The sequence below is a fragment of the Drosophila santomea genome, chromosome 2L, assembly GCF_016746245.2.
Source record: "Drosophila santomea strain STO CAGO 1482 chromosome 2L, Prin_Dsan_1.1, whole genome shotgun sequence".
Classification (NCBI taxonomy): domain Eukaryota; kingdom Metazoa; phylum Arthropoda; class Insecta; order Diptera; family Drosophilidae; genus Drosophila; species Drosophila santomea.
The window spans coordinates 9,614,426-9,637,756 of NC_053016.2; the positions used below are offsets into that span (position 1 = coordinate 9,614,426).

At 43.4% G+C, this 23,331-nt stretch overlaps 6 protein-coding genes across 7 annotated transcripts; 2 read left to right on the plus strand and 4 right to left on the minus strand.

Moving 5' to 3' along the window:
- Positions 1-62: 62 nt before the first annotated feature.
- On the minus strand, positions 63-6,814 carry LOC120443823 (phospholipid-transporting ATPase ABCA3). The gene is made up of 15 exons (XM_039623212.2): positions 6,448-6,814; positions 6,138-6,261; positions 5,851-6,051; positions 5,316-5,786; positions 5,105-5,257; positions 4,863-5,041; positions 4,221-4,437; positions 3,860-4,160; positions 3,484-3,796; positions 3,267-3,418; positions 3,022-3,205; positions 2,682-2,919; positions 1,998-2,621; positions 922-1,930; positions 63-858 (listed from the first exon to the last, which is right to left on the minus strand). The coding sequence occupies exons 1-15, from the start codon at positions 6,628-6,630 to the stop codon at positions 414-416; spliced, it is 4,794 nt and encodes a 1,597-aa protein (XP_039479146.1). The 5' UTR covers positions 6,631-6,814; the 3' UTR covers positions 63-413.
- A 301-nt stretch (positions 6,815-7,115) lies between these two features.
- On the plus strand, positions 7,116-8,391 carry LOC120443965 (protein FRA10AC1 homolog). The gene is made up of 2 exons (XM_039623469.2): positions 7,116-7,622; positions 7,674-8,391. Exons 1-2 carry the CDS (start codon positions 7,182-7,184, stop codon positions 8,007-8,009), a joined length of 777 nt encoding a protein of 258 aa, XP_039479403.1. The 5' UTR covers positions 7,116-7,181; the 3' UTR covers positions 8,010-8,391.
- Positions 8,002-9,979, minus strand: LOC120443885 (mitogen-activated protein kinase p38b). Its single transcript, XM_039623344.2, has 2 exons — positions 9,843-9,979; positions 8,002-9,740 (listed from the first exon to the last, which is right to left on the minus strand). The coding sequence occupies exon 2, from the start codon at positions 9,612-9,614 to the stop codon at positions 8,517-8,519; it is 1,098 nt and encodes a 365-aa protein (XP_039479278.1). The 5' UTR covers positions 9,615-9,740; positions 9,843-9,979; the 3' UTR covers positions 8,002-8,516.
- A 483-nt stretch (positions 9,980-10,462) lies between these two features.
- Positions 10,463-16,331, plus strand: LOC120446513 (glucose-6-phosphate 1-epimerase). 2 transcript variants are annotated; one of them, XM_039627524.2, is made up of 7 exons: positions 10,463-10,955; positions 12,851-12,902; positions 14,475-14,533; positions 14,600-14,756; positions 14,900-15,237; positions 15,302-15,453; positions 15,524-16,331. In XM_039627524.2, the coding sequence occupies exons 1-7, from the start codon at positions 10,868-10,870 to the stop codon at positions 15,599-15,601; spliced, it is 924 nt and encodes a 307-aa protein (XP_039483458.1). In that variant the 5' UTR covers positions 10,463-10,867; the 3' UTR covers positions 15,602-16,331. The 2 variants fall into 2 exon arrangements, with proteins under 2 accessions (XP_039483458.1, XP_039483465.1); XM_039627531.2 differs by having other exon boundaries at positions 15,659-16,331.
- Positions 15,867-16,745, minus strand: LOC120446574. The gene is made up of 2 exons (XM_039627599.1): positions 16,563-16,745; positions 15,867-16,511 (listed from the first exon to the last, which is right to left on the minus strand). Exons 1-2 carry the CDS (start codon positions 16,641-16,643, stop codon positions 16,356-16,358), a joined length of 237 nt encoding a protein of 78 aa, XP_039483533.1. The 5' UTR covers positions 16,644-16,745; the 3' UTR covers positions 15,867-16,355.
- Positions 16,746-16,786: 41 nt separating this feature from the next.
- On the minus strand, positions 16,787-19,576 carry LOC120446502 (transmembrane 9 superfamily member 4). The gene is made up of 6 exons (XM_039627513.2): positions 19,406-19,576; positions 18,085-19,319; positions 17,794-18,021; positions 17,549-17,732; positions 17,345-17,483; positions 16,787-17,286 (listed from the first exon to the last, which is right to left on the minus strand). The coding sequence occupies exons 1-6, from the start codon at positions 19,409-19,411 to the stop codon at positions 17,186-17,188; spliced, it is 1,893 nt and encodes a 630-aa protein (XP_039483447.1). The 5' UTR covers positions 19,412-19,576; the 3' UTR covers positions 16,787-17,185.
- Positions 19,577-23,331: the final 3,755 nt, after the last annotated feature.

Here is a 23,331-nt window from a genome sequence, read left to right on the forward strand (position 1 = left end):
TGCTTCTTTTGAATAGTGATTGTTTTACCATAGTCCAGCCCATAAAAATTGCACATTATATATTATAATAAATATCTTTTGTTTGTTTTATTACTCACACATAGTTTTGTTGGGATGTTAGTTTTACATGCTCACAAAGTGGATGTGTATCTTTGATTTAATTAGTCCTTAAATACGTTAAGTAGAAGAATCCCGCCGACTGCTTAGAGCCCAATAGACCGTCGCCGAGAGGATTAGAGCAATATATATAGGTTGAGAGATTCATAGTTGTATGGAATACTGTCAGAGAGACGTGATTAGATGAATTTGTACAGATGATAGATAGATGGTGCCGCGGAAGATATGTGCCCGATCCCCACGACGGCAGTCTTGTCCTCATTCTAACTGATACTCCGACACCCCGCCTTTCAGGCTTAAACGTAGCTACTTTCCGGACTTCGTTGTACGGATGTTTGACGTGACGCCGATTGTGATTTCGCCTCCCTATCAAACTTGAGAAAAATATCCTCCAGGGTGCACTCGTTCACCGAATAGTCGGCTACGAGATCGCTTAAGCGATCGCCCAGATAGTCCTCCGCTATTTTAAAAACATTCGACCAGAGGACCACGCTTTCCTGTGTGCTTACGAAGTAGGTGAGGGTGCCGGCATGGCTTTCGCGCAGTTCCAGATTAGCAAACTGCGATTTTAAGGTGCCAGTGATCGTGGACACATTCACCTCGGTTTCTGTGTCCTCCTTCATTTTCAGTTTTATCGTGAAGCCGCTTAATCGCTTTAGGGCGCAGATATTGTTCAGGCACTTGAACTTTCCGTGCGCCATGATGGCCAAGCGATTACAGAGCTCTTCACACTCGTCCATGCTGTAAAGCAGAATGTGCACATTTTTGAATCTTGTTAGAAAAGACATATGGGTTTTGGTTTACCTATGCGAGGTGAGCACCACAGTTCGGTCCTTTCCCTGAAAGTCCTTGATGCACTGCCAAAGAAATCGTCTCGAGATGGGATCTACGCCGGTGGTGGGTTCGTCCAGGAGGACCAGTGTGGGAGCACCGATCATGGCCATTGCCGCCAGAAGCTTGCGCTTTGTGCCACCCGAATAGTGGCGCACCTGCACGTTTTGATATTTGATCAAATGCATCTTGTCCAGCCAGTACTTCACGTGCTCCTTGACGCTGTTTGGTCCCTCGCTGCGGCTGCTCAAGCCCCTCAACAATGCCATGTAGTGCAGGCACTGCTCAGCGGTCATGAATTTATTTAGCGCATCGTACTGAGGGCAGTAGCCAAAGGAATGCCGATATGCAACCTCATCCTGGCGAATTTCTATGCCATTGATGCGGATACTGCCACCATCTAGTGGCAAATTCGCCGCTATCATCTGGAAAGTGCTTGTCTTACCCGCTCCGTTTACACCCAAAAGACCAAAGCACTCTCCTGGGGCAGTCGCAAAGCTCACTCCGTCCACAGCCAACTTATCACGGTATCGCTTGCGAAGATTGTGCACTATCAATGGAGGTTTATCCGTAATCGATGATAAGTCTTTTATCAGATCGTTAACCCGCTTCTCCTCCTTTGCACAATCGTCGATTTCCGAAACTGAAGTACTAGGAATGGTGCCCGTCGAATTATATTTCTTTTGTGGGAATGTCCATTTCCAGATGCTATCATGAATTCGTCTGCGCAAATACTTGTGTTCCAGGACTATGGTAAAGAATGCCATTACCAGGACACACACGGCGGTGGCATAGGCAAAGAAGGTGTCCTCGCAGATAAGACCCTTTATAAGTCCCGAACGTCGTCGGGTTATAAAGTTTTCATTGATGATGCGCAATTGGTGATTGAGATTGAAGTCCGGTAGAAAGCAGAGGAAGGCGATCTTGGTCTCATGCAGTTTCATGGCCGCCGCATTGTTGGAGGTGATAAGTGGGGCAATAGCTAAAAAATAAAGTTTTTTATAGTTTTTCTAATTGTTGTCACTGCTAATAAATTCAAATAATATTACCAGACACAATCAGCATTAGAAGCAAATAAGTAGATATCGTGGATATGGACTTGAAGTTGTTCCCCAGGGCGTATAGAATGGGTAAGTAGCTGCAGCCGTAGAAAAAGATGCTTAGCACAATGACTTTGAGCTGCGCCATTGTGTATAGCTCAGAGGGCATCACCAAGTATTGCAGATTGAACAGTGCGACGCAGACGAAGATCAGTAGCAGAACATCAAAAGTAAAATGCGCAAACCAGTAAGTAAATCGCGACATGGTCTGCAGCTGTCTGAATCCATTGGCGTACTCCCGAAACGGCAAGGAGATGAAATAGAACATGAAGAAGAACATGCCCACCGACACTATGACCGCATAGTATTCCAGGCGAGATGGACTGATGTCGCTAACAAATCGACGAATAGGCACGTAAGTCGTATCAATGCCCGACTCCGGACGCTCTAGCTTCAGCATTGCAGAGTCCACCAGGTTGATTAATTCCACAGAGCTGTGGTAGCGATTGCCTGAATAGAAGATCTCAATGGTGGGCGTATCGGAGGTGCCACGCCCACCTCCGTACATGTCAATGATGCCAATCACCTGTTCCAAGAAATCAGCCAAGTTGTCGCGTTGTAAGTCAAGGGATTCTAAAGAACACACGAATCAATAAAGCCATTAAAATGTTCAGCACAACGTCGATTACTCACCATTTTTCACATCATTGCTCCCACGCAGCTGCATTGTTTTCACTGCGATTCCGCTCAGCTCGATCTGTTGACGCAGTTGCTGCTCCACCTGGGCATGATGGCCAGTTGGGTTGTGGATGTAAATAACGCCGCTGCCCATCTGTCTGAGTTTCAGGGGCAGAGCCTCCTCGTTCTCCACTATGGACATGGCGTGCATCACCAGTATAGCCCCGAACACGCAAACAAAGGGAATGCACAGCTGGCGGGGAGGAAGGACAAGGGGCAAGCACACATTGTTGTTATCGCCGTTTATAGAACAGAGCAAAGTCCTACAAGCTTGTAGGACTAGGTAGTGGCTTACCATTATCAGAGAATATAACCATTCATTGGAGATAAAGGTCCACTTCTTGTAAAACACAGCCGTCCAGAGTTGGAAAAGACTGGGTTGGTCTGGACGACTCGAAAGTTTTTTGTAGGGTGTCAGTAGCGGCGCATCATTGCGGGAACCATCCGGAGTGTCCACTTGATCCTGTTCGCCTGCGCATCTGAAACCCCACAGAAGATATTGAAACGAAAACTGCAAACCATGTATATTCCAATGCCTACCTTAGGAAAACATCTTCCAGGGAGGTGTCCGTCATAGAAATTGTATTTATGCCCAGCTCATTTGATTTCGTCTCCAGCTTATAGAGCATTTGTGCGAAACAATTTTTATAGGCATACGGTAGGCAGATGTACACTGTTGGCTTCACTACATTCTGTTCAACGTTTAAAGGATGTTATCTAAATGGCCAAGCTAAATTTAATCTATTCAGTAACTTACCAAAACTCTGGCCGTGGGGACAAAGTTATGGATTATTTCCATTATTTCGGCTTCACGTAATGTAAAATCGTTGACCTCCAACTTTAGGCGGTAACCAATACCCGATTTGCGCTTTAATTGCAAAGGACTTCCGATGCTTTGCAGTTTGCCATTGGCCAATATGCAGATGGTATCCCCAAGGACCTCGGCCTCCTCCATGTAGTGCGTGGTGACCAGAATGGCCTTCTCCTTGCGTAGATTCAGTAGAATGTCCCACAGTTCACGACGCGAGTTAATGTCCAATCCCGATGAGGGTTCGTCAAGGATGACGATTCTGCGAGATTAAACAGAGAGTTTTAAACCGCATATCTTAAAGTAAAATGGTTCTTAAGTTTACTTGGTGTTTCCGGCAATGGCGATACCCAGTGAAAGCCGCCTCTTCATGCCTCCAGACAAATTCTTGCCGAATTCGTCGCGCTTATCACCCAGTCCCAGCTTCTTAAGCTTCTCATCTGCCCAATCGCGTGCATCACAACGGCGAGCTCCGCGCAGCTGGGCAAAGAACTCCAAGTGCTGGTGACAGGTCATGTAACTCATGAAAACGCTGTGCTGCGGACAGAATCCAATCAGGTGGCGATAGGAGGCCACATCGCGCTCACTGCACACAATTATCTTTCCCGAATCCTTTGGTACCAATCCTGAAAGAGAAAGCACGTCAGCATTCGCTGGTCGAGGAAGCGATTTGAGTTTTTCCCTACCCATTATCATGTTCATCATGGTAGTTTTTCCAGCACCATTGTGGCCCAGCAGAACAGTAATCTCCTTGTTGTTGATCGTCATATTTAAGTTGTCAGAGATTAGCGTCTCGCGCTTGCTTGTCTGGAACTTCTTGCAAAGCTCGGTGATTATGATGGCTTGTGTGCCACGGGGTGCCGTTGTGTATTCGTTGCGTTGTCGCTTCTTGTAAGTCTTCGGCTGTGATTCAGAATTAAGATTATTAATTAGTAAACAACAATTGTAAGGAACATACGTCATTTAAGCCGTAAACGAAACCGTGGCACGCCCGATTTTAACCGATTCCTGCGACCGTAACCGACAACGTAACTGAAAAAGATAACAATTTTACCGATCTCGAAAAGTAACAAGTTTCAAACGAATTTACCCGAAAAAATAAGCAATCTTACTGCAGCCGATCTTTTTTGCGATTATAATGAACGAATATATAATCATACGAATTGAATTTCGGTTCCTATCGAGAAAAGGTAGGGTATGAAAATGTTGCCGATAAACGAAATTAATTATTCCATGATACAGAAAATAGGATACACGTACCGAAAGCCGAACTCAACCCGACACCGACGTTATGAATCATTGGTGCGTACTTAGTGAATTGTACTTACATCTAGGAAAAAGAAAATCGGACGCTTTAGTCCACCAGGACCGGGAAAAACACAACCCAAGTATAGGTAAAGCAGAGCATACAAAAAGGATTGAAAAACTAGTACAGCATAGACCCAAAACATCCGCGGAGAATCGTATTTGATTTCACGAAAGAGATCCGCAGCACCAAACTCACGATCTACAAGAAAATACAGTGTAGAAATTTAATGTAGTGCTTTAAACAATTAATTTAAAATCTTACGCTTATTTGAAAATGTCTGAAAAATATCCAATCCTTCCAGGAAGGTATTCGTGCTAAAGAACACGAAGGCCAGCGATGTGGCCCAGCTTCGAACAAAAGAGAACACATAGGGAATGATCAACATTACCAGGCCACCAATTTTCGCATAGAAAACTGCAAGTAACGTATAAGTTTGGTCAACTTTGGTGGAGATATCAAAGTAAATATTTACCTGAATGGAAGCAAACGGAAATCAAATATGCGTACGACATGGTAGACAAAATGTAAAGCAGAAACAACACCACCACGCATGCGAAGCAAATCAATCCCAGTGCCTTGTATAAATAAGCAACGACCAGGACGAAGATGATTAGCACAGTGTAGCACACGAAGCGAATAAGAAAGAAGGTGAGGCCGTTGAGAAAACTCATGGGCGTGACCAGGTTGAGAAATTCCTTCAATCCGTTCTGCTTCTCCTCTACAAAGGGCACAACAAAGGTGCTCAGCAAAACAACATTGAATAAGATGCTGCACAGTGTTCCAAAATATGTCAAACGATGGCTATCCATGCTAATGACCTCTAGGTTGGGCATAGAGCTGACCAGCACCTCAAAGTTTTTCCCCAGCTCCTGGTATTTCATATATTGTTTGTCCAGTATGTGTTGCAAGGTCAGGAAACCGGCACGAATATAATCGTCATCATCTGAAAAACAAAAACCAATGTGCGGGTTCGTTAAACGGGAACAAGGGACAATTTTAAAACGCACCTTTCTGGTGATTAATCTCCTCATCGTTCACAAAGCGCTTTCTGGGCGAAAGACGCATCTGATTCGAGCTGAGACTGTAACGCAGCTTTCCGCCAGAGCCACGATTTGGTACCTGTTGAAAGTTGATAGCGAAGCAGCTCCCACGGCACTGCTGCTCCATTTCCAGCTGCATCTCGAAACTGTCGTTGTGGGCCCGAAGTCCTGCGCGATGAAATATTAGTTATTAATGTTCGGAACATATTATAGAAAAGATTGGCGATGTAGTTATATTAAATATATTATCTTACGTTCTGGTATAATTCCCAGATCCACCCGCAGGAAGTCCATAATGTCCTCCACATCGGCGGAATTGGGTGCGTAGTAAATGTAGTCCAGCTCATTTCCGGGGAAATACGTTTCTTTAAGTACCATCTATAAATGTAATGATATTAGGGTTGTGGTCACGGGTTTGTAATCACAGTCATACATATGTATGTACATATATAAAATGCAGATAACATTATTATTACAAATATATATGTACTATGTGCGTGTTTCTTTTCACTTACGATTATTTATATGAACGTACCTCCAGGGCATTGTGACATTTGAACTTACCTCATTTTTAGCCTCAAACTCCAACATTTGGTGCTGCACGGGCTTTATGGACCAGTGCAGGTACGCGGTAAGGACTCCGGCAAATCCAGAGCAGATTATGAGCAGGGGCAACAAGTTGCATTGCAAGTAGAGCAGGTTCTTCCGCAGAAAGACAAAGAACAGCGGGCGGAAAGTGCCAGCCATTTTTTGATTAACAGCTACTTTCCCCAACTTTTACTTTGTTTTTTTCCCCTTTATTGTAGTAACGAGGCGTCAACGTCGATTGTTGTCAGCTAAATGAGTGGTGGCAAAACTTATCGAAATTTTGCTAGCACCACACCCGCCGAAGTTCCCCTCTATAATATTTGCACACAAAGGAGGCCAATGCAATGAGTGCAACTGCATTCTACACTGGCAGCTTGCATTTTGAACTGGCAGATTGAGTGCATTTAGCAAATTTATATGTATTGAAAAAGATTATTTCTGCACCCCTTTTTGTTCATCAGAGATGCTCTATAAGTGTTATACGTTTAATTAACAAATATATATACTGAATTTAGGTTAGTATATTCAGTTGAAAAAATTTTAGTTTGTGAATAAATTTGGCATTTATTTTGTTTTTAAAATTCTCCCCAATCCATACTAACATCGCACTTTTAAGTATAGCGTAAAAATAGCCAGAGCAGCAGCACAGCTTTCGATATATCGATAAGCATTGTGTCGAAATCGGAATCTGTTTATTAAAAACAACAATAATGAGTGGCTCGCAATTATTCCCAGTGAATCTGAACAACCTGAGTGCCAAGGAGCGACACAACTATATTCTCAATAATTACGTTCTCAACTCGCCGGCGGAGGCGGAATCCCGTCGCCACAAGCGGGATATAGATGTAATCCGGGAGAATCACCGCTTCCTGTGGGAGGATGACGAGTTGGATACCGACACCCTGAGCTGGGAGCAGCGCTTGGCCCTGCGATACTACAGAAAGCTATTCAAAGAGTACTGCATCGCGGATCTGTCCCGCTACAAGGAGAACAAGATAGCGCTGCGCTGGCGAACAGAGCAGGAGGTGGTCACCGGAACAGGGCAGTTTCAGTGCGGGAGCCGGCATTGCGGAGAGCGGGATAATCTGCGCAGCTGGGAGGTCAACTTTAAGTATATCGAAAAGGGGGAGCCCCTAAATGCACTGGTCAAGGTGGGTTCCAAATGGTTTTCCGCGATTGTGTCACTAACTCGAGTTCCATAGGTGCGGCTTTGTCCCACCCACACGGATCAGCTGAACTACCGCACCAAGAAGCGGGAGTGCAAGAAGCAGCGGCGTAGGGAAAAGGAGGAACGGCGCGCTGAGAAAAAACGTAAGCGTCGAAAGCTTGACATTGATCATGAAAGTTCTGGCGAAGATGAGGAGGAAACTGTTGAACCGGCATCCGAGCCCCAGCCAGAAGCCAGCAAAGAGGCTACAACCCAAAAAGAAGACACCACGGCAGACGATCAGATTTGGTTACAACAGCCGGAGCTTAGCCAGGAGCAGGCCTCCAGAGAGCAGGAATTCGAGCGGTATCTAGAGGATCTCCTCTTTTAAAATACATAGCACATTTATTTGGATTCAACGTAGACACTAGTGCTCTTTTTTATAGTTACTGGCCGCGAGATGCGTTCGCTTACGAACTACGATGTACATGTACACTCACATTTACAGGATTATTCACAAGAACTGCGTGTTAAAACCGACACCAAATCTAAAGTTGAACTGGACATTAAGGCTGTGACTCTGATTGATTTTTGGAAAGAATTCCGAATCGCTACATTATAGGCATGTACCTAGTTCAACCGCTATTTCTGTATTCATCGAATGCAAATCGGAGGTTCGAAAATACAATTTCACCTTACGTTTGTGGTCAAAACAAATTGTTTAAATCCAGCCACTGAAGAGTTTCTAAATATAAATCGCTCTAGAATAAATATCCCCGATTGTTTACACTCGACGAATAGAGAAATCACGACTGAGCGCATACGCTTGAACTAGGTGTAAAAAAGACTGTTCTAATTGTATATAGCATCATTGAACGGACAGGGGCAGCGGCCGGGATTACTGCTCCTTGGGCAGGAGCTCAGCGAAAGCGGCTGTGGGCTTGAAGGCCGTTACCTCGCTAAAGACCATCTCCCGCCACTTCTCCACCGGCAGCTCGTTTTCCTCGAAGCTCTGGTCGTAAAGCGCGGCGGTTTGCTCATCGGTTGGATCGTGATACTTCTCCATGTACGGATGAGCCAGCGCCTGTTCGGCGGTAATGCGCTTGTCGGCGTCTAGTTCCAACATCTTCTCCAGCAAATCGATGGCCAGCGGGTTAGCACCGCGGAAGATGTCGCGGAAATTGCGGCGCGGCATCACCGGTAGTGAACGGATATAGTTCCGAGCGCTCTCCGAGGAAATGCGGCTCATGAACTCATCAGCTGGCGTGCCCAGCACTTCCATGATGAGGTTGAGCTGATGGATGTGATCGGTTCCAGGGAACAGGGTGCGTCCAGTCAACAGCTCGGCCATGATGCAGCCCACCGACCAGATGTCCACCGTCTGGTTATAGTGCATCCAGTTGAGCATGATCTCAGGTGCCCGGTACCATCGCGTAGCCACATACCCGGTCATCTCGCTTTCTGCGGGACGTGCCAAACCAAAGTCTAGGATGCGAAGCTCACAGTCCTCGTTCACCGCAATGTTCGAGGGCTTCAGATCGCGGTGGATGACCCCAGCGCTGTGGATATACTTCAGACCGCGCAGGATTTGGTAGACCAGAAACTGGACATGATCATCGGACAGCTTTTGCGTGCGAATTATGTTGTTCAGATCGGCGTCCATTAAGTGGGTCACCATGTACACCTGCTGGAACTGATCCAGAGAATCGGCGGGCTGTCCTGGATGAAAGACATCCAGCAGCCCAATGACGTTCTCGTGGTCCATGTGCTTCAGCAGTCGCAGTTCCCGGTAGGTACGCTTCGCGTGGACCGCCGACTGGAAGGGCCTGGCCAGCTTCTTGATGGCTACCTTCGTGCTGGTTCCGCGGACCACGGCCTTGCAGACCTGGCCGTAGGCACCCTGACCCACTGGTTGCAAGTTTTGGTATGTCTCCGGGATCTCCCACTCGGTGCGGTTGATGTCCAACTTGTAGAACTTGGCCATTTTGCGCGACATTTCGTTGGGGTGCTCTGTACGCTCAGGTGCTATAATGTTATTAATCCGCTGGCTCTTTTTTGGCAGGTCTTCTTCTTGCTTGTGGGATTTGTTATCTCTGTTCTACGCTGCGCGGTCTCAACATTGCTGGAAATGAGTAATCGTAGCGGGGATTAGGGGAAAATGTAGCCTATTTTTGGTATTGCCGCCAAGATTGATTTGTTTCTGCCCAACTGATGGGTAACTTACATCTCTCGAATTTTATTTATGCTATTCCGCTGCGCCTACACTTTTTCTGATTGGACAACAACGCTGCCTTGGCTATCGATAACTGCAGTTGGGGCCGATTTCCAATCAGCTGCTGCTCGTTTATGCGTTAACATTATTGGTTTTAGGCTGTTCCCTACGAAAATCAGAGTCCATCGAGTCAGCGCCTCAATTTACAAAGCTACTGCGTCGTATGCTTAAAAGTTGTAGTTCGTCATTATCATTAATATTTATCAGCTTTTAATTATTCAGTTTATATCATTGGAGTAATGTATAGTACTGTAAATATTATTTGGAGTTCTATGTATTATTTATTAATTAATTATACCTTTGGTAATAATAAATATCTTAATTAAAGAGTGCAGTGTGTATGCAATATTTGCAGACTTCAATAAGCTTAAATATAAACATAAACTCATGAATAACACCACTCTTAATCCATCTCAGATAATAATAACACATTTACATTAGTGCCTAGAAGTATTTTTTTGACAGAATAGCATTGCGGTAGGTTATTCCCTAGTCGACCATGGACACAAAGTCACTTTTAGAGCTTAACATGGCCCGGTAACAGAAGGCGGTCAGTTGGCGTAAGCTGGTTTAGTTTCAATCGGTCGCTCGTTGGCAGTACATCGAAGGTCCGGATCGTGCCGCTTTTCGCTCGAACGTTTTTTGCACGAGTTTTTTCCATACGTATTTGTTCATTGACAAAAACTCAAGCTGCGCTCTGTGCGTGCGTGTGTGTGTGTGAGAGGGCGCGTCTGTGTGAGTGCGGTGCTTTGTGTGCAGAATAATTTTTGCAAACATTATGTAAATGCGCAAATTAAAGTTCAATCGACGCCAGTTTTGAGTACGAAACCAGATCGCCTTGCTTTAAGTGCCACGGAGCAACAGTTTTTTTCTTCCCAATTTTTCGAAAATATACTCCCTCAGTAAGCACCCACACACCCAAACACAGGATCTCAAGCGATCCGCCGGATATACCTTTACCGTTACCAAAATCCAAAATGGCCACCACTGCGGCCGCAATGGCCGCAACGAGTGTAGTTGTTCTGGATCGCGGAAACAATACAACCTGCACCATCAATTTGCACGGTGAGCAGAAAGTCTTAAAACAAAAGAAATACAATGAACAACAAATGAATAGCAGCGCCCAATTAATCATAATTAACGAAGACACCACCAGCACCATGCCAAAATTTTGTTGGCGTTATTTTTAGCGGATGATTGGCTTAGACTTTCGCGTTCCCCGGGAGTTTCCGAAACCGAAACCCGTTTCGCTCCCTGTTTGATATATTCGCGACCTCTGGAGGTTATCAATTCGTTCTGGAAATAACCTTGTTTTTACCTTTCGCTGTTCTACGCACCAGCTAGAGGTATTTCGCTATCTTATCAGCCGAGATCGTCGCAGTTTAGGCGGTATATGTATATGTCCCACTCCAACCAATAGCTGGGGATCAGTTGGGATTCGGTTTTGGAGCAGCTTAGAGCTTAGAGTTGGAGTTTGAGCTTGGAGTTCCGATCCCAGCTGCGCCGATGCGGCTCCTACTCGCGGCACATTTCGATTAGGCGTTATATATATTGTTCACATATAGGCACATATGTATATACATATATACAGGCCCCTCTCTATGAGCACCTATGTGAGCTGTGAGCTGTGAGCTGGTACTGGTACCCAGCGTACTTTCAACAATTACGACTGCCTGTGTCTGGCCTGCCCACGTTGGTTTGCAAGTCGCAGCCGTTTGAGCAACAGTCAGACAGCGAGAGACACAACAGCGTTTGGAACAGACAGTAGATCGTACACGCAAAGAAATAATTATGTATCAAAGCATTAGATTAGGCGGAAGTCCTTCAAATCTTCATTGTACGGTTGGTTTCTTATAGGAAAGGCATGCCATATTTTCTATCCTTTGTGGATCTTTAATAAATTCATTTCGAATCATTTGATTTTATGCAAACGATTAATATCCAGAACATTTTTTTATTTTTCGTCTTCCACTTACGCTCTGTACTATCATATTGCATTTTAAAAACTAAGATACATATATTCTAAAACTGATGCTATGTATAATTGCATTTCAGGTTCGGTTTTAATCAATTGATTTATTGAATAAACAATCCTATGTCTTCCTTTCAGTGTATCTTATCACATGTATTTTAAACAATGTTAATTATAAGTGTTCGTTGTCGATGGAGCTTTAACTAAACATCTCATGAAGTGTTTCCAATCATAATAATCAAGGTACCAGAGCAGTGGTTGTGGCCTGCTGAAAGCCCATCGCACATTGGGGCCAACTGAGCGAGATTTTGGGAACAGCAGCGGCTCCTCCCACGCAGCCAAGTACTCACCCACCGCTTGGCCGTAGGCCATCGTCATGCCCAGAGATCCATACCCGTAGCGTAACCAAAACCAACCCATATCCCAGTCTTTAACTGTACCAGAGATTCGGTCTCAGCCAGTTAGTTTACTTACAGGCCAGTTACTTACTGTGCGATTGTGTGCGCATGTGTGTGTGTGTGTGTGTGTGTGTTGGCCATGTGGGTTAGAAGTGTGTGCGTCATGTACTTGGCTTTGCCGACTGTTGATCCAGCTTCGAATTCATTCATTGATTTACCAGTTCCGATGTTACTGAAACTACTTCCAACGAATATACGATTAAATGTGATTCAATGCCTGATTTGTCATAAATATATGTATATATGTTCTACTCATTTAATTGGTACTGTACTAAAGCAAAGTATAGTACGATTATATAAAACTAAAAACTAGTTAAGCTCCTCTGCAATCTTGAGTTAAAGCTCGTTTTATTTGGGGCAGAGTTTATATTTCTATAGTGGGCACTAGATTAGTACACATAGTCCTATATTCTTTCAGAAATCCGTACATCTTTAGTTATTATTTCACGGTATTCCTTATGTACTTTGCCAATCTTTTTCATAAATATTTGTTGAATAAGCCGAACTATTTGCCTACCTTCTGTTTGCAGGTGCCACGGTCGTGTCCTGGCGGGTAAACAATCAGGAGCAGTTGTTTGTCAGGTGAGTGGACTGAACTCTGCCAGGTAGCACCCTTTAAACATTGCTCATACGCCGCGTTGGCCGAACTTTAAGCCCGAACTTACGCAAGCCCACGGTGTGCTGTGCGTTGGTCATGCAACCAAAAAAGTGATTCGCAAAGTTTGCATCGCTGGAGGAGAAGGAGCATGCAGAGGGAAGGCGGCTGACATGTTGGGCATAAGCAGGAGCAGAAGCAGGAGGAGGAGCAGCAGCAGCAGCCTTAGCCATTCTGTTTGGCGGCAAAATGTTTTTGTATGACACCCAACAAAAAACACGTCGGGACCGAGCGGGCCCAAACGTCGAACCAGCGAACCGAACCAAAAGCGACCGAATGGCAAAAGCACAAAAACACTGGGACAGTGACAGGGACAGGGACGGGGGCGGGTGCGGGGGAATGCCCCTGCTCGCCAACTAGGAGCCGTTGCACTTGCAACCAAGAGGAGCTGCCTCCATTGATGGCCGTTTTTTTCGCCCTGTTGCTGCCTACTCCTGTTCTGGGCTTCCCAACCCCCCTTCCATGGTCTCCCCCCTTTGTGGCAAAACAATGTGCAAGTTTTTATGAATGGAGTTTTTGGCGCGGCCAGCTAGATCGATAAATCCCCACTACATGGGGAGGCCCTCCACTTTGCACAGTGGTTCGTGGCCCCAGCAACTTACGGCCAATTCTCGGGTTCTTGGCCAGCTCCCACACAAACAGAAACACAAATACAAATACAAATACAAATACATTAGAGTGTGTTAGCCCCTCATCGGCGCTTCTAACTTCTTTTTTGTTTCGTCTGCTGCAAAGTTTTCGACGGTTTTTATGGCCAACAGTCATTCGGCATTCGGAAACCCACTAAAAACTGGCAGTGGTCGTGGACAAGGCGAGCAAGTGGAAAACTAAATTAATTATTTACCCGGCTTGAGACTGCCTGGGTTAAATAACTTTATTTCGAAATATACAAAAATAGAAAATCTTTGTGTAAAGACACTTAAAAAGTAGATTGATTATCTTCCTAATTATGAAAGACATTATAATTAGGTGATTATTTTGAGTCTATAAACCTCAATGTAAATGCCTTATTCATTTGAGCCAGCTCGAAAATTCATATGCATAAGATTTTGTATTTAAGAAAACTATTCCAAAGACTGGCAGTAATTCAAGTAAATGCCTAGCTGAAATCTCAGAATATTAATGAAATTTGGCCATGCCCAATGCGATCCACAGCTAAAAACATTTACAAATGATGCACAGAAAGCGGAGGAGCAGCTTAGGTAGATCCAGGGGCAGAAGGAGTTGCTTGATGGATGCGTCGGCAAATTAGCTGAGACGAAACCCAAGGCAAGTCCCATCTCGCGGCAACGTCATCCTCAGCGACAGGAGAAAAACAAAACACACGCAAAAAAGGGGCAAGGAGCATTTTGCCAGACACTTTTTTCTGCTAATAGCATTTCTGAATTTCTGAATGTCTGTCTCGGTCTGCAAGCGTTTTTATGACCGGAATATTTTCGAGTACCGTCTAACCGAATTAAACGAGCCTTTTCCCTCCACACCATCTTGTTTTTCCCCAGCAAACTGGCCTCGTTCGATGGCAAGAAGGCGATACGTGGTGGGATTCCGTTTGTCTTTCGTAAGTTTGCCAAGATCCAGCAGCTTTTTTCCACAGCGATTAGTTAATTTTTGCCCACAATTTCAGCTCAGTTCGGTGCCTGGTCCTTTGGGCCACAGCATGGATTTGCGAGGATTACCAGGTGGCACCTGGAGAGGCCGCCAGACAGGCTGCACAATGGCGATGTGGAGGCCATATTCTCGCTGATGGACAATGACTTTACGCGATCCATCTGGAACTATCAGTAAGTTTGGATGTTTATACGGCATGATAGCCGTATAAATTTTATAAGATTAATCTTTCTATATTCTTTGAAAATATTTATTCTAGGGTCATATTTAGACCAATATACATAAAATCATCTGACTAACTCGTTTTGCTTTCAAGGTTTCGCATCACTTATCGGCTGATCCTGCGCGAAAAGGAGCTGCACTTCCACATCGGCGTCTACAATCCCAGCAAGGAGCTGAGCTTCACCTTCAACATGCTGCTGCACACCTACCTAAAGGTGCCCGATGTGCGGCGATGTCAGATCACTGGCCTCCAGGGCTGCCACTTCATTGACAAGACGCGGGAGAATGCGCTCTATCAGGAGGGACGCGAGGTGGTCACCGTCAATGAGTGGACCGACAGGATCTACCAGCACACGCCGCAGGAGCACGTCATCACAAACGTGGTGTCCGGCCGGAAGATGAGACTGCACAAGTACAATTTTCCCGATACGGGTGAGTTTATAAGGCTTACGGATATTTGGATGTGTATTAGTTGATAAATATGTGATATATTCAGTCATCTGGAATCCTTGGATTGATCGATCGCGTGAGATGAGTGACTTCGGGGACGACGAGTTCCCCAACATGTTGTGCGTGGAGGCGGGCAATGTCACGTCGCCGGTGATCCTGCTGCCGGGCACCGCTTTCGAGGCCAGCCAGATCCTTCAGGTAGAGCAGCCGGTGCTGGAGTAACCCCATCTAACCCATTCCTAACAACCACACCTGTTCCCCCACCCAGCAATTCAAGTGTCCTTATACCATAGACCCATCCAGCTGGAAGAAAAACTATCTAACCAACTTCTTACAATACGACTAGAGTCACTCAAGCCACCTCCATATTCCAATTCAAATTCTTTACTTTGCATGCTATCAGATCATCATCGAGGGCAATGTTAGTCGCAAGACCAAGCGGAATCGCTAGCGTTTAAAGAATCGGAACCCGATGAGGTAAACCGATTCGCAACCATGTCAAAGCGCAATTTTCCACAGACGAGGATCTGCTTCCGGAGATGCAGGCGGAGAATCAGGATAAGCAGAAGGAGGACCGCACGGTCTCTAGACTCTAATCTATCTATTAAGTAATCGTAATGCCCTCTCTAGCAATGTGTTGTGCAAAAAATGATAAAGTATGGTACACTTAACTTCGTTTATCATCCTTAGTTTGTGCCTATTAAAAAGAAAATGTGCATTGATAGTAGTTTAATTAAGTTTTGCGGACCAGGAAGTGAGAGAACCGGATCTAAAAAATATAACGATTCTCTAAAAAGTAGCATTAGCACTTTGTTACTGTACAAGATATCTGCGTCCATTGTGATGACCTCACTTTTTGCTTCGGAATCTTACTTACTCAGCAAAAATACACGAACTAAAGTCATGAAGTTGTATACGATTGAATATAGATAACATACATAATGTTTTAAACCTAATATGTGTAATATACTAAAAGCAATTATATGTACCAATTAATTAAATAATCTATGTAATTGTAACTTTAAAATCAAAATGATGTACTTGAAACTTTGGCAGATTACAAATATTTCACAGTATTTTATATCGCCTTTTTATGAAAGCTATTCAAATTCAAACTCCTCGTACACATCACCGCCAATAGCATCCCATTCGGCCTCGTCCCTAACTAATTCATACGAAAAGTGTTGTTGGATCCACCAGTAGAGTGTCATGCTGACGTTGGACATTACTCGTCCCTTCACTGTCTTTCTCCATGCCTAGGAATTGAATGCCATTAGATTAAGACTTCTTCAAATGGTCAATCTTACTTCATGACTTTTCAGAGTACCCATACATATAAAATATGGGAGAGAAAATGCATAAATAAATGCAAAAAACAAGCGAAACATTATTAGACCGAGTTGTAGCTGAGTACAAATGCAACTGAGCTAAAAACTTCAAGTTTGCGAGAAGAAACGAGAGCTCGGATCTCAGCTGAGAAACGATCAGAAACGAGAAGTTAGATTCCTGCTAAGAAACTTACACCTACAGGTGTCGTACATTAAGCTTAGTTTATTTGATTTTTGTTTGTTTTATATCAGTTGCTTAGATTAGATTCTTTACATACATTTATAAATTAGGCATTTCTATATTGATTCTAAAACGCAACGCTCCTGCAAATCGAGCCACTTCCTGGGTCCAAAACGTATTTGCTGAATATCGCGTTTTGACTTAGTAAGTGGTTGCTTATTAGCTGCTTTTTTAAGCTGGGACAAGAAGGGGAAGTTAGCTCACATGGCTGAGTCGTCGAGTTTTCGCAAAGTTTCCGTTTTGTGTATATTGATTTTTGCAGCTGGACGAAACTTGGTTCAGTTGCTCTATAAATATATTTATGATCGAATGATATTGCAAGGATAGTTTGGTGTACAGCGTGACGAGTGGATGACACAGCTTAGTCGATCTTCACAGCTCCGTAGATTCTAAGAATGAAAACGTAGGCGGCGAAAAAGCCAATCGAGCCAGTCAGCAGCCAAAAAGTAAGCACCATAAGACCTGTGGGTTAAAGATAGTAAACACTTAAGAAATTTGAGAGGTTTCAGCACAAACGTACCCGTATAGCCTAGGTAGAGCAGCGTCGGTATGAACTCGGTGATCTCCAGCTTCGTGAAAAAGTAGAAGATGCTGTAAAAAAGCACATAGACGGCCGAGCCCCCAGACACAACAAAACTGCGCCACCACCAACGGTAGTCCTGCATAAAAAAGGAATACTTGATTACGTTTTACCCTTTTTTTAATGGACATTGAATAAACTTACCTCACCGCAAAGCTGGAAATAAGTCATTACTATAGAGATCTGGGCACAGCTTACGACTAAGATGCAAAACACCAAGAAGAGAAAGCCAAACAGGTAGTAGAACTGATTCTGCCAGATGGCGGTGAACACAAAGAAGAGTTCAATGAAGACGGCGCCAAAGGGCAAGATTCCCGCCATCAAAGTGCTGCAAAAAAGCGTTGGAGGTTTGATTAGCAAACTGAGACTCGTTAAAGAAGCCTGCTCACCTTAAAACCGCATTCATGTACCAGTGCTGTGTGGGCACTTGCCGCGGAATCATATTGGTTCGGACTGGGTGCTGGTAGGGTTGCTTGCGGTAGCCCAAATAAAAGCCCAGGTAGACCAGAGGCACAGAGATGCCAAACCAGAGCAGCAGCAGTGAGATCATGGTGGTAAAGGGCACGGCACCGCTAGACGATTTGTCCCAAATAAAAAAGTTCAAAAAGAATCCAGTGCTGCAGGCAAAAAATGAATTACAGATTAGGGATTGAAATAACGCTTAACTTTTCTCAGCTTACCCAAAGACAATGCCTGGATACAGGGTAGCGGTAAGGAAGGCAGCCCGCTTCCACTCGCGACCCTTCATGGTCTTGTATAAACGGGCAGCATAGTATCCTGCAATGGTGCCCATAAAGACGTACATAAAGATGCCAGAGGTCATGAGGGCGCCACGCGACGATGGCGACAGCATGCCCAACATGGCGAAGAAGATGGTGATCAGGGCCATAAAGAAGATCTGAATGCCACTGCCAATAATAGCCGAAAACAGTCTAGTATTCTTGGGCGGACGGAATACGTCTCCATGCACCAGTTTCCAACCCGTCTCCTCTAACGTATCTTCAATATTGTCATCCGTATTGTACCGGGCAATATCTCTGCGCAGGGTGCGAATCATAATCATGGTGAGAATTCCGGAGAGGAAGAAGACCACCACCAGGGAGTTGATGATGCTGAACCAATGGATCTGGACGTCGCGCATGCCAAGGTAGATGTCCCATCGTGAGGCCCAGCTCACTTTAGACTCCTTCCACTCCACAGAGTACGTGAAATACAGCTGCGTCTCTCCGTCCGGATTGACCAGCTGAGGTCGGGCACTGTCTGGGAAGGTGCAGGTGTCCCCATGGAACTTTAGCTCTTTGTGACTAACCGAAACTGTTTCCACCTCAAAGCCAACCACACGGTACTTGTCCTTGGAGTGCATGTGGTAGGATAGGATAAACTTCAGGTGGTTATTAATGTAGATGTTGTTCCCTTCCACTTGACCCAGCCGATATCCGTGCTCGTAGGTCACCTCCGCGGGATTGTTAACGCTGACGATGCGCGTGGCCACCGGCAAATTGTCCACCAGCAGGTGCACGAAGTACTCGTGCTGGATGCGCTCCGCAACCAGAGCGGAGTCCTCCTTGCTCCAGGTGAGCGGTCTGTCCTTCTGGTTGCACAACAGGCGGCAATTCACCTGCTGGTTCATCCGCACCTCGTAAGGCGTATTGACGATTCGGTCGCCGCGCAGTACTTCGCCCAAGTTCTCCGACTTAAAGATAAGTGTGCCATTCTTGGGATAGCAGAACTTAAGCGAGTAGTACTGATATGGCAGCTGGGTGCGGCTGCTAGTCATCTTCACGGCTTTCACGTCGATCTTTTGGTCCTGGACGAACTCCACCGGCGCCACGCCCGGCACGTAGAAGCAGTCGGCCACCAGGACGAGAGCCGCCAGCAGGACTACCGCCAGACATGGCCTAGCCAGAGCTCCGGACTGTAAGAGAGTAGTGGTTACATCCTGGTCTAGCAATCCTGCGGGTCCCCTGGGCATCGCAGGTGCCCATAGCTTGCCCCACTCACCTGCATTGTTGGAGGTGTTTGGACGTGCTGGTAAAGTAACCACTGGACCCCTTGTTTTGGCAGCAACTCCGCAAGAAACTATATATTTGGTATATATAATGTAGTTTCTGCGTCTCCCTGCTGGCAATTCTTCTTCTTCAAATCTTCCGAGTTTTGGTGCTGAGTAAGTCGTGGCCGTTGGTACGGTCATACCAATTATCGACTATCGATGAAAGGGAATATCGATTGTATACAGATTAACCGCGAATATTAAATAATCGTTAGAACAAGGCAAATATTAAATTTAAATACGTGTCAATTTCAACTACGGAATGGGAAAATTGCCGTTAATTTTAAATGAATACCTTCAACGAAAACCTTTTAGTTAAAGTCAAAATTTATTATGAGGTGTCAGACTCTGGGAAACGTTTAATCGCCGAGAAAAACAAAACAAAAATAAATGTTTAATTTTCATAGCCTAATAAAACATTAATAAATATAGTTAAGTCCTCTTATAATAAGCGGATATAAGCTTTAAAAGCTTTTTAAGTGTAAAGCAAGTACTCAATTCAAGGAACAAAAAGCTTAGTACAAATATCCATAATATTTTCGCCGGTAAAACTTTTGTTATTTTCCATGTAAAACTTTAAAGTCTGGCTTACTGGAAATCGACCATAAAATTGGATTATACCTTAATTCCTCGTTTGTCAAAAAGTTTGTAGGCTAAAAAAAGTTGCTTTTCCCAGCATTCGCGGTGTAACCAATGATAGGAATTTTAAATATAAAAATACAGTTCAGTTTAACAGTCCAGTTAAACTATGCCAACAAAACATGCGTAAATTGATTTAGTTACACGACATTTGGGTGTAAAAAAAAAAAGATTAATTAAATTCAATTTTAAAGTAGCATTATCATTGCGGGCAAACAAATAATTTTTTATGGGTTGAGGCACCCTGGGTACACTTGTAAAACACATTCGACTTTTGTGTATTTGCCCAACGATGTTATTGCATTCATGGGCATGAAAAGCAACAACATAGTCGGCAGGATCAACAATACAATAAACAGTAATGCTTAAACGCAGACAAATAAACATAAACGTTTATGTCAATAAAATGAACTGATGCTTGACCCGCTCGGTCAGATAAAATGTCCGACAGGGGAACCCCCCACATAAAGATACGTATCTATAAGGCCCCACTTGGGTGCACATATGTATGTATGTAAGGACACGCAGCGCCCAAAACGCTGCAGTGGATTTAAAGTTAAATGCTGACGTATCCTTTAAAACTTCTAAATCGAATTGGGTGAAATGGCAAACTTTGCACTCATAAAATGTTGCACGTAGTTCCTTTCTTAAATAAGCCTTCATTTATTTTAATTATATTGCACAAATATCTGAATAACATTTATGGATTTAGCTTAATGAGTTACAAAGTGGGAAAATGGAGAGGAAATGGAAAAGGGACTGTTACATTTTGTTTTGTTCGTTTAATAGCCATTTTCAGCTTTAACATTAATTGAACTTGTAAGCGGCTTTGGCGTAAGCATTTAAATATAAATTAATGAAACATATCCTTCTTTTGATGCTTAAATACGCTTTTAAATGTGGCTTGTGTTTTACCTTTGTACCATTTAAACTTTTATAAATAAAAATGTATAAATAACAATATTTCAAATTTAGTTTAAGAGCATTAATTTTAACAGATTCCACGTTTATGTTTGGCACACTTTAAAGAATTTTCTCTTCCGGTAGAATGCATGCATAAATATTTGTTATCCATAAATGATCATCCCGCACATTTCAAATCAGACTAGCTCCCCAATGACTTTCTCTCCGCAGAGCAAACAATATTTTTGAACCAAAAAACCAAGACGACGTTTGATACATGGTGTGTATGTATGTGTATGTACAGTTATCAATAAATATTGAAATACTTATGCAACTCGGCAAATATATCATGACGTGGGTCTTCCGCTCCCCAGCGTGTCAAATTCTGCATTTCAACGCGAGCAAAATTGCATTTTTAAATGTACCGAGACAGGCGGTGCAAAAACATTTGCTGTAATAAATAGAGGAAAATAATAAATATGGTGCGCCAAAAACTTACAAATGCACACAGAATGCGGCAAATGGACAAAAAACAAAGCCAAACAAAACGAGTGGAACATATTTGAAAAAGCTTTTAAGTGTTATTGATAGTTTAGCTTGGTTCCTTTTCAACTGGAGCAGCACATCCTTCCATTTGTTTTGCTTCGCTTTCCGTTCTGCATTTGCTGATTTTAGACACTGCTGTGCGTTCCTTTTGGTCCTGTTGCGGATTCATTGTATCGCTTCCGGTTATTTGAATACTAAATAATACAAAAAAATAAAAACACATAGTCCACACTCAACAGTTGTTTGACACCATTTTCATTCAGCCATTCCTTCAAAGGGAACGGAAGGATGCTGGTGCATATTAAAGTTTTGTATTACGTGGCCATAGTTTCTAAATAAACAAAAGGGTAACTCGCAATACTTTAAAAACGGTGAATAGTTATATACTTATATACATTGCACTCACTACAGCATATTCATAGATTAGTGTAAGAACTAATTGCCTCACCGTTAAAATGCGGTTTTGAAAAGACTTTTTTATATGTCTATATTACTGATATTCTTAATAAAAAAGGGCGGAGACTTTCCATCTAAAAAAATATCCAACTACTTTTTTTATTCTTTGTTACGTGCGAGAGTAGTGAAATAGTTAGGTTGGTTCTATTGTTTGGCCCACAATGGATATGAAAACAGAATACCGAGCTCTCCGCTCAATAGTGGCAAATATTTAAACGCCTGGCTTACCATACTTTGTTTGAATTTTTATTTGTATAAATTTGTTTCGTATTTGAATTGTTGCGTTCTGTTGCTCCATTGTTTCTAACTTGTGGCTACTGGACAACTGACCCGCTTTGGTGTGTACAAAAATTTTGAAGTTTCTCGCATTTCGTTCTGCAAACTGATTAAATAAAAAATATTTTGGAGCACAAATGTTTGTTTGCCACTTATGTTTTAAAAGTATTGTTTTTTACCTTATGTGTTAAATTAATTTTTATGCATATTAAGTATCACATATAACTGCAGTCAAAAGGAAGCACTTGACAACATGTTAGTTATTTTTATACCCGTTACTCGTAGAGTAAAAGGGTATACTAGATTCGTTGAAAAGTATGTAACAGGCAGAAGGAAGCGTTTCCGACCATATAAAGTATATATATTCTTGATCAGGATCAATAGTCGAGTCGATCTGGCCATGTCCGTCTGTCCGTCCGTCTGTCTGTCCGTCTGTCCGTCTGTCCGTCTGTCCGTCTGTCCGTATGAACGTCGAGATCTCAGGAACTACAAAAGCTAGAAAGTTGAGATTAAGTATACAGACTCCAGGGACATAGACGCAGCGCAAGTTTGTCGATTCATGTTGCCACGCCCACTCTAACGCCCACAAACCGCCCAAAACTGCCACGCCCACACTTTTGAAAAATGTTTTGAAATTTTTTCATTTTTGTATTAGTCTTCTAATTTTCTATCGATTTACCAAAAAACTTTTTGCCACGCCCACTATAACGCCTACAAACCGCAAAAAACTGTGTTTAAGACTCTCCTTCTCCCTTCCACTAGCTGAGTAACGGGTATCAGATAGTCGGGGAACTCGACTATAGCGTTCTCTCTTGTTTTTTACAGATTAGTTCAAAATACGACTTATACCGCGATCATGTAGGTTTGTTTTTACTTTAGATAGAGTTAAAACATGAATATTGAACATTTTTTATACACATACATACAAACATGTTCACGGATTAAGCTGATAGGCTGTAAATATGCCTTGTATAAATAAGTCCGGAAACTAGAGTTTATACTATATAAACTTAGAGTTTATACTTATTTTAAATTAATTTATAAGTTCTTAGCGACA

Excerpts from the sequence above, each read along its gene's own strand:
- LOC120443823 (XM_039623212.2), bottom strand. The coding sequence starts at position 6,630 with ATGGCTGGCACTTTCCGCCCGCTGTTCTTTGTCTTTCTGCGGAAGAAC. Across the intron at positions 3,797-3,859 it reads GCCATTGCCGGAAACACCAA|AATCGTCATCCTTGACGAAC; the intron begins GTAAACTTAAGA and ends TTAATCTCGCAG. Across the intron at positions 3,206-3,266 it reads CTGGAAGATGTTTTCCTAAG|ATGCGCAGGCGAACAGGATC; the intron begins GTAGGCATTGGA and ends GTGGGGTTTCAG.
- LOC120443965 (XM_039623469.2), top strand. The coding sequence starts at position 7,182 with ATGAGTGGCTCGCAATTATTCCCAGTGAATCTGAACAACCTGAGTGCC. Across the intron at positions 7,623-7,673 it reads CCCTAAATGCACTGGTCAAG|GTGCGGCTTTGTCCCACCCA; the intron begins GTGGGTTCCAAA and ends CGAGTTCCATAG.
- LOC120443885 (XM_039623344.2), bottom strand. The coding sequence starts at position 9,614 with ATGTCGCGCAAAATGGCCAAGTTCTACAAGTTGGACATCAACCGCACC.
- LOC120446513 (XM_039627524.2), top strand. The coding sequence starts at position 10,868 with ATGGCCACCACTGCGGCCGCAATGGCCGCAACGAGTGTAGTTGTTCTG. Across the intron at positions 12,903-14,474 it reads CAGGAGCAGTTGTTTGTCAG|CAAACTGGCCTCGTTCGATG; the intron begins GTGAGTGGACTG and ends GTTTTTCCCCAG. Across the intron at positions 14,534-14,599 it reads TGGGATTCCGTTTGTCTTTC|CTCAGTTCGGTGCCTGGTCC; the intron begins GTAAGTTTGCCA and ends CCACAATTTCAG.
- LOC120446574 (XM_039627599.1), bottom strand. The coding sequence starts at position 16,643 with ATGTTTCGCTTGTTTTTTGCATTTATTTATGCATTTTCTCTCCCATAT. Across the intron at positions 16,512-16,562 it reads GTACTCTGAAAAGTCATGAA|GCATGGAGAAAGACAGTGAA; the intron begins GTAAGATTGACC and ends TTCAATTCCTAG.
- LOC120446502 (XM_039627513.2), bottom strand. Across the intron at positions 18,022-18,084 it reads TATCCAGGCATTGTCTTTGG|CACTGGATTCTTTTTGAACT; the intron begins GTAAGCTGAGAA and ends TTTTGCCTGCAG. Across the intron at positions 17,484-17,548 it reads ATTTCCAGCTTTGCGGTGAG|GACTACCGTTGGTGGTGGCG; the intron begins GTAAGTTTATTC and ends TTTTTTATGCAG.